At 40.4% G+C, this 9,517-nt stretch overlaps 1 protein-coding gene across 1 annotated transcript in view; it reads right to left on the reverse strand.

The window, feature by feature from the left end:
- Positions 1–1,643: 1,643 nt before the first annotated feature.
- ATP7A (ATPase, Cu++ transporting, alpha polypeptide) overlaps positions 1,644–9,517 on the reverse strand; it is a 20,018-nt gene continuing 12,144 nt past the window's right edge. The window contains 11 exon segments of the mRNA XM_009327846.1: positions 1,644–2,888; positions 3,731–3,833; positions 4,351–4,468; positions 5,075–5,278; positions 5,620–5,762; positions 6,223–6,369; positions 7,027–7,240; positions 7,562–7,744; positions 7,966–8,160; positions 9,067–9,222; positions 9,488–9,517. The exon segment at positions 9,488–9,517 is cut by the window's right edge and continues 134 nt beyond it. Coding sequence (XP_009326121.1) covers positions 2,612–2,888; positions 3,731–3,833; positions 4,351–4,468; positions 5,075–5,278; positions 5,620–5,762; positions 6,223–6,369; positions 7,027–7,240; positions 7,562–7,744; positions 7,966–8,160; positions 9,067–9,222; positions 9,488–9,517 — 1,770 coding nt within the window. The 3' untranslated portion in view covers positions 1,644–2,611.

The raw sequence follows: 9,517 nt of genomic DNA on the forward strand, positions 1-9,517 counted from the left end.
CCTTCATTCGTGAGCTAACACTGGTCTTCGGCTTAGTTATTTCCTCTCTCTCGAGTTCCATCCTCCGACTGTACTTACAAGCTCCTATCCCGTTCCCTCTCAGCCAGCGTTCTACTGTTCCTTATTCCCCGATAATCATCTCTGCACCTCATTAAGTACCCTGGCTTTGAAAAGTAGCCTTATTTTGCTGTAACTGGAACAAATACGGGGTTTCACAGAAAATGGAAAAGCCTAGAAAAACATCTGTATTGGGGAAAAAGTTGGTGATAAAGGCAGCGCTCCACTGTAAGCATTCAACCTACGTACAATTTGGACAACAAAAGGTCGAAGCCAAAGTGCTCTAAAAATATATTTGGAAATAATTTAACGAATTCTTTATTCTGCTTTATCTACCAACCAGGAATTTAACCCTAAGTCACTACTCGATTTCCTGCAGTAAGAGCGTGATGTCTGGCATTTACATGCCCTATGTACCGTAACCAGGGGCTGGACCAGCACTTGCAGTAGTGAAACTCCCATCTGAAGGCATGCTAGGATCTGCCTTGTGTCTTCACTGCACAATTAAAGACCACCCGTCAGCACAATCCAGACAAAAATAATGTGGAATGCTTCCCTTTCATCTGCAGAACCTCGCCAAGAACAACACCGAGAACGAGCGCGGATAAACAAGAAAAGTGAAATCTTTGGAAACAGTTGGCGTGGTCGTGAAGCACTAAAACACCGTCGTAGTAAGATCAAACAGTGTTTAGGGAACTATCTGCTCTGTGAGAAACAGCTCTGCTCCTGAAAACTGAGGACGACATCTTACGGAATGGCTTTGCAGTAATGTATCTCAGCATTTCTCAACGCTATGATATATACATACAGCTATAATCTAATTTAAAAAAATAATCTATATTCATGTGGAGATATTAAGAACCCAAATCCTGCAACAGAAGTACCTTGTTTCTTAAACTAGTGGCAGCAACAAATTATGGTGTTCTCCTCACTGCACTGTAACAAGTGTACTGATTTACTGACAACATATTCCATAGCGCAACTCTTCTGGTTTTACATACTGGCATTTTTCTGTTACTTCTCAGATAAAATGCAAAAGCTATTTACTCGTGACTTTTTACATACACAATCTATGCACTGACATCAGACTTCAAGTTAAAAATTAGAACATTACAGAGATCTCTTTACCATACTGCAAACGGAGTACTTCTCCTCTACAAGCACAAATTGGAATTACGTGTTTACACCACGGACCGTATTTTGTAACATAATTCAACATTATCAAACCTAGTAATTGCTTTAGAAAGCTGTCTCAGCAGAGGATTAACAAACAGGTAGCTAGCTACTGGGTGATGAACACCTTTATTTCTCATTGAGAATATTTTTAATATTAATACTTCATGATCAAAACCTGTATTTTGATAGTTCAGTAACAAGTGAAGACTGTCTTAATTCACAAAGCCTGGATCTGAACATCCCAAGCAAAGGAGGTTTGGATCAATCTATGGAGTGGGTTCTGGACATTCCCGGTATATAGACACTTAACTTACCTTTACAAGCAACTGGTATTGGCGCAGCATCTGACACACAGTAAGTTCTTTGACGGTGTTAGATATCTGCAAAGACCGAACTGTAAAGGTTTTAAAGGTAGTCTCCGTGACACCGTCCAAACTATTCTGGTTCATTTAAGGAGTGCTAGTGGATATTGGTAGTGAGCACTTAACTACATTGCTGCCTTCTTAAAAGCTAAACATTTCGGCTAAATACCACATCACATTCACATCGTATTCAGATGTTGCAGGAGTTTTTGGCTTAGGAGAGGTTGGGAATGAGCAAACCTCCCAACCCGTTCAACCTTCAAGCAGACAATCTTAGTAGCAGGAGTGTCCTGGGGCACGGATGTATAGAGTGAAATGTGGGCACGATGGTAGAAAGCGAACCCAAAACCTCTCAGTTATCTCCGCCTCGCAGGAATCCAGATCGCAAACGGCGAGAGGATTTGAAGCTGGGAGCGTGAAAAGCTGGAACCAGATGTTTGTAAAAAGAAAAGGCATTTGAGAGGAACCGTTTCTGGTAGAAGGCAGGCTGCGGAAACAAGAGGGGTCCTGGAAGTTTTGAAGTAAGGCACATCTATCCGCAAACACAGAACCTTCAGTGTTTTGCAGATGCAGTAATTTATGACTTTTTAACACAGTACTAACCTTGACTATGCATAAAGTAGCCCGTTGTAAGACTGGGAAATAAGTTTCTGGTTCCTTAGTTTCCTTAATTGTATTTTGACATTTTGCCAAAGGAAAAAAAAAAGCTATACCGCAAGCTTCATGGAATGGTACCACAGCCCTGTTTGCAAGCATTAACAGCCCATGCACCATTATTTTTGAAGTCCAAAAAACCAAAAGAGACCCAACAAACAGAGACCAACCCTGGAGAAAAACCTGCAAATAAACTAGCTTTCTACATTACAGAAGAAATACATCTGAAAAGACCTCCAGAAATGATCAGTACATGCACAGACTTCTAGACAGCTGTTTCGGTTGGGTTTTTTTTCATTTTGCTTCACGGTTGGTTTGGGGTTTTTTTGCTTCGCAGGGGTGGGAGGGGAGAGGCAAGTCTTTCATAATGCCGTGTCATCATCATCTCCAAAATCTCCCACCAGAAGTGAATGCTTATCTGGTTCATTAAGAACTATGCTGTTCACTGAACGCTTGTCTGAAAAGAGAGAATTTATAGAGGCTCTGCTGTAATTGATGATTCGATCCATTAAGCTCAGTTTAGGAGAGCCTGTCCCAGTCTCATCAATTCCAATGTGGACACTGATTTCCGACAGGCTCTTGTGCTTCATTTGGCCACGGGCCCGGAACTCGAGTTTCTCAGAACTTGGTTTCCGGTACCTAAGGAAGGAAAAACCGAAAGATGACAATACATCTCAGGTTGAAGTAAAGTACACGAACATACAGAAAGAAACTAGCCTACGTGCTATGATCACGCACAAGCCAGAGACGTTTACAATTTGATCGATTATACAGTGATGAAAGTTTCAGATTTTGCAAGGCTACCATACAACCAAAAGCTAATTCAGTGCTTTTTGACCAGGACGCAGAAGAACAGGTAAAGCTCACAGGCATCACCCAGTATTTAACTGCTTCGGTGGTGCTGAGCATCTGCAAAACACATCGGCAAAATGCAGCTACTGAGAGTGGACCACTGCAGCCATCATTTACCAACTCTTCTACCTTCATTCTTCTGAAACCTCGTGCGTTAACTAAACGGCGAAAGACACCATTCCCACCACACTGCTACACTTCTCCTAACCGCGGCGTAAGGAACAATAACGCAATGACAAATGCGGCAGCTTGGTTCACTTACTGCAACAATCCTCAGCGTCAGTGTGGTGTTTACGGCTGCATTGTCTCAGAAGCCGGCACGTCCTGACAAGATTTCTCACAAATATACAAAAGCCGCTATGGAATTTTCCATTCTGAACACACTTCCAATTTGTACGTTTCTCTTCGCATTAGAAATGACATTTTTAAGCACTACTGTCTGAAGCGCTTTGGACCAACTGACTCCTTGAGCAAGAACAAAACCAATTGCTGCTAAACACAGACCTGCCTGAACTGTTCTTCAAAAAGCTTTGAAAGCTGTCCTAGCCCCACACTTACTTTCTGCCACTCAGAGCGAAAGACCTGAGCTTCAAATCCAAGTTGCAAACCACAGAATTGTTGATACTCACATCTTTAACAGCAACGAAGAAAGCACAACAGAAACAGAGGAGGCAGCCATTGCTGCAGATCCCATCCAGGGCTGCAAAACCAAACCAATGGGCAGGAAGACACCTAGCAAGAGAAAACAGCAGTAAGTTCAGAGAAGGAACACAGCATTATTCATATAAACATACAACTTCACACGGACTGTCTACTTTTAGTTGTATTTCAATATGTTAATAGATAGGATTTTAGTTTAAACAGCAAATATTTAATACATAAATATTTGTGTTCTATCTCAGCTAGAGCCTACAGGTGAATACAGCTGTATGTGTCACTTAGAGTCTGAAATTCAGAGGTAGGCGTGTCTTGCCCGCCTTGCCATAAGCTGCTTGTTCACAGGATCAGGCTCATTCAATAAACCTTTTATCTTAAACTTATTTTGATGTGCTGAGCATATCCATAATAGCCGTAACGTGGGAGGAGGACAGCTCACAAACATACCACTGCAATGTCCCCAGGCAGAGAACTCCGCGCTTACTGACAGTCAGAAATAAAGAAAACGGATACTCTGCCACACAATAGTGAATCGCTGCCATCTTCTACTCGCCAAGCACAGTCTTATTACTGCAGGGAAACATTCACCTACCAGCAGCTATGGGAACTCCAATGAGATTATAAATTAGAGCAAAGACAAAGTTGATCCGGATCCTTTTCACGGTCTTCCTTGATAAATCTATGCTTGCTACCACATCCATCAAGTCATCCTGCAAGTTAATGCGTTTATTGGAGAAGTCAAAGAGAGAGAGAAGGGCATACATGTAGTGTCATCACACTCTGTTTTAAAGCTAACTACCATACACTGGATGTAACAGACTGTATGTAGTAAGTATTCTGTAGGCTGCTCTAGTCTGTCTGCATAGAGCCCGTACAATCAGCGCAAATCTTATTCCAGATGTCATCGTAATCCAAATAATGTGTACAGCACCACACAGTACAGCTCTAGACACCGACCACAACTGCTGTCAAGGTGGCGTTGATATGTAGGAAGAAGCGACTATAACCTTGGAGGTACTGTGATATGTTACTGAAATATAATTTATGTTTGCCAAAGGTCAGGTCACTTTTTCCTCCTTTGCCCACTCTCAAACTTCAATTACCCCAAAATTTGTAGTACCCAGAAAACAGGGAAGTTTCCTTCATAGGACAATTACCACTACACTGAACCAACACGATGAAGACAATTTCTTCTCTGCTCCAGTTCTCCTGGTTTATGAAGGTTGTACACCTCAGCAATGGTCTGAATCATTCAAGACATCCTGGACCTTCTAACCCTCTTATCACCTCATTTTAATGAAGCACTCATTTCTTACCCTAATTAGAACAACATCAGCTGCCTCAATGGCTACATCAGTACCCGTGCCAATAGCAATTCCCACGTTGGCCATAGCAAGAGCTGGGGAGTCATTGATACCATCTCCAACCATGGCCACCCGTCTTCCTTCGTCTTGTAGCTGTTTCACTTTGGCTACTTTGTGGGAGGGAAGAACCTCTGCGAACACTTTGGTGATGCCAACCTAAAGAGAGAGAAAGTACAAAACTGTCGTGTAGCTTTCCTACTAGCTATCAAAGCTTCTGCCTTTAATAATGTGCCTAGGAAGGCTGAAACCCATGTTATCACTCGTGAGCTAAAGACCAAACCCATCTGATACGAAAGTAGCTCTGAATTCAAAGTTGACGCTGCTTCCGTTCAAAAGGCTTCTTTCGTTCCTCCCTTATTCTGAATTTGTTTACATTACCATTTTTGACAACAGACCAGTTCTGTGCCAGCCACAAGCAATTATCGACATGACACAACACGCTTCCCACAATTGGGCTGCAGCAAGCGTCAAACCCAAGCACACGTGTAACAGCTTACCTGAGAGGCAATAGATCTTGCTGTTTTGCTGTTGTCACCAGTCATTAGGACAACTTCTAACCCCATACTCTTCAAAGTGTAGACTGCCAGCTCAGCTTCTGGTTTCACAGTATCAGCAATAGCTATCAAGCCACAAAGCACTCCTAAAAGAACAGAAAGAAAGAATGTGTTTGTAATAAAGATCTTTATTGCTTTAGGAAAAAAATGTAACTTCTTTTTCCCCCCAGTAAGACCAATTCCAGAAACAGTAATATTGACAGTGAAAAGCAGAATGAGAACAGGTATCAGGGCAGCAAAGTTTAAGGCAATACAGAGCATGGACTGTCCACCAACAAAAAAAAATTCCTTTTTTTCCTCTCCTTTCTTCCCCTTTGCTCTCTTTGAAATCTTTGCATTATGTCCAACTCTCCGGTCAACTAAGAAAGGCAGGAAGAGGTCTTACTCATGTGAAAGTGTTATAAAACTAGCTAATGATCTCTTTTCATCCCATTATTCTGCCTCAGGTACAACTGCTATTGACATTGCTACTTATTACTTTCTATTTAAATAGTGACAAATCAACCTCTGAATAAAAAAAAAAAAAAAAGACAGCATTGAACTTACCATCAACAGCTGCTAGAACTGCTGTGCGACCTCTCCGCTCATGTTCCATCATGGCTCTATCAACTTCATTTTTAACAAGGAGGCCATTTCTATTCATCCATTCCCGGTTCCCAATGAGAACAGAGTATTTTTGAGAAGTCATAGTAGCTGAAGGAAGAAAATACAATCCTACCATCATACGGATAACCAGGAAGCTTTCGTCCAGCTAATCCTATCCAGGTCCTCCCAGTACGCACTGAAATATCATTAGAGAGAATCCAAACAGAAAGAAAGTCTTTCTCAATGCTTTCTGCCCTACCCGTCTTTTCATGTGTTCTTGACAAGAGAGACGCCAACAATTCTTCAGTAATGGGTAGTTACCAAGTCAGTGGACCAAGAATCACAGGTCAAAGGACAGTAAAGGACCAAGTCCCTTTCTCAGTGCTTCTAATTTATCTGTAACAGCCCAATACAGTTGAAAGATCTAACAACGAGCTGTTCTTGATGGAAAACCAGTTGTTTCAATCATAATTTTGGCTAGCAAATGGTAACTTGGGATGAAGCAAAGTAAAAACAGAGGGAGCTGAAAGACAATTCAACTATGATTTTCCAGCCCCATATTCAACACATAACTTCAAACTGTATTTAATGAAAACGTCCCGAGTAATGTGTGAGCATGAAATAAACTAATGACCAACTATTTCACGTGTGCCTTGATGCAAGCCCCGTTCTCCAGGGCAGAAAAAAGTGACCTCATTCTTAAGGACCCTAAATACACAAAAGCAAAAAATATCCACTTTATTCTATAAACCAGAGTTAGCTTACTTGGTAGTTCAGCATCAATAATCAAAGCAGGCTGCACCGATTCATCCGTATTTTCCTCAATTTTCACAAGTGTCACATTTTTCATATTGTTTTCTTCAACTGTTTTATTTTTCCTGTAGAGTAACGCTTCAATATTGGTGACTTTACAACTAATGCCGCAGCCTGGAACTACCTGAAAATCTGTACATGTCCCAAGGGTTTCCGAGTCCAGTTCCTAAAGGAAAAGGATGCAAACTGAGAAAATTTTTAAATATATAAATGCATGCCACATTTACAAACCCCACAAAATAAAGTGCAGTCAAACTAACTCTAACAGGAGCAGAGAACTATTCAATCAATCATCAAAAGAGAAGTTTGAGTATCCAGTGCATCCAATACGGTATTAAGTGATTTATGTGGCTCCACAATTTTCAGCTTTCCCAATTGAATACATCAGTTACTTTCTAAATATGTACGAACAGTCTTGTGTTATTAAGTACCGCAAGAGACGTTCTTCCATAACACAAACTACTCTTTTCCTGTATAAATAACTTACCTTTTTGCAGTATTTTGTTATTGCTACTCCAAGAGGATGCTCGCTATTACTCTCTGCAGTCCCCACTATTGCCAGCATTTTATTATGTGGTAGTTGGTTACCCTCCACTAGAAACTTCACCTGCATCACTTCTGGAGTCCCATGAGTAATAGTACCTGTTTTGTCAAACACAACCACCTTTACCTGCAGCAAAACAGGAAGACTTCATTCAATGAACAAAGCTTTAACGTATAGCTTCCTCAGAAAACCACCCGATTTAACCAAACTTACTAACGCGTACTGATCATACATCACTTCCTAACACGTGCTGATGCACACGTCACGATCCGCTCAGGCAGCAGTCGGCAAAACGCCACCGATAACCAGCCTTTAAAGTTCTCGTAACAATCACCCACATTTCTTACCTTATGGGCCATCTCTAACGGCTCTCCTCCTTTGATCAGGATGCCGTTCTGAGCTCCTACTCCAGTACCAACCATCACAGCTGTCGGGGTGGCTAATCCCAGAGAACAGGGGCATGCAATACACAAGACCGTGATAGAGGCTTGGAAAGCAAAGCGGATTATCACTTCGGCTGCAGAAATGCTCTTATTGTAACCCTAGTGACAGAAGTTTGTTTTAGTAATAGAAGAAATTGAACAATAGGGAAAAATGTATTCAACTACACATTGCCTTTGATGTTAAAAAAAAAAAACCCTGCAAATACGTAAGCTGAAGTATTAACATTAAAAGTAAAGCACAGGCAAATTATGCAAAAGCTAAGATTAATGACTAAATTAACAACTAATTAACTAATGACTATGTTCTGTTCTATACTGCATATACCCGCAATCTGTTTTATTTATAGGACATTTTCCTAAATAAGGTACCACAGGCTATAACAACTCTTTAACACTGTAACATAATAAAAGATACTCTACCAACAATATATACAAGAACAAAGAAAGAGGATATGAAGATTGCTTTCCTGGAAACTAATAAATTCTAATCAGAAAAAGTCACAAAGCAAGAAACCTGCGATCTACGCAACCCTAAGGTACAAGTTAGGACCCTGATCCTCCTCTGGCATCCGTAATGAAGACGAATTCCACTGATTTCAAAGATGAATTTACACAGAGCTATGCTAACAAAACTAGGTGCACAACTGGAGCTTGTGACACAAGGGACTTCTTTTCCCCAAAGAGAAGTAATGGAAATTGGGAAATTTTGATGTTTAGTATTTACTTTTTTTTTAATTAACTTTTTTCTTTTAATACTAATTTTCAGGAGTTGATTAATTACTGCAGTTTTCTTTTAAGTATAAATGTAGGAGTGATACAGTGTAAAAAAAAAAAAACAACATGAAAAATATAGTAACAACAACAACAACATCATCATCATCATCATCTATAGTCAACATATTTCTGCAAGGATAATTCAGAAAGGGAACCGTTGCAGTCTAATAGACTTGTAGGCTAACTATTTTTTTTACATATTTCAGAAGGTGTTTAAGGAAACTTACTTACCAGAAAGTATTTTTCTACTATTTCAAAATCCACAAATCCAATTATAATCCAGGCAAAAAGGGTAACCACAGAGACAGCCACAATAGAAGGAACAAAGTAGCCACTAAGTTTGTCTGCAAATTGCTGGATAGGAGCCTAGGAAGGAAAAACACGTCAGTTCCAGCAACATTATGCTTACTTTCTTCTATGCCTTCAGACATAGATATAATCACAGCTTCTGTTTGCAGCACATTTGGCATACCACACTTCATAATTACATATGTACTTAACAAGATGATGAGACTTGGAACAGTAGACCGTATCAAAGCCCTTATTCAGCAAGATACTTCATTATGTAACTGCAATTCAAAGCTAAACAATCTTAACCACTCTTCAAAGGATTTGGTATGCCGATGCCTAAATGATAAGACAAATCCCAAATGCTTAATTTGATAATTCTCTACCTTTGAGG

Source organism: Pygoscelis adeliae, unplaced genomic scaffold (genome assembly GCF_000699105.1).
Source record: "Pygoscelis adeliae isolate BGI_AS28 unplaced genomic scaffold, ASM69910v1 Scaffold14, whole genome shotgun sequence".
In the NCBI taxonomy this organism is placed as follows: Eukaryota; Metazoa; Chordata; class Aves; order Sphenisciformes; family Spheniscidae; genus Pygoscelis; species Pygoscelis adeliae.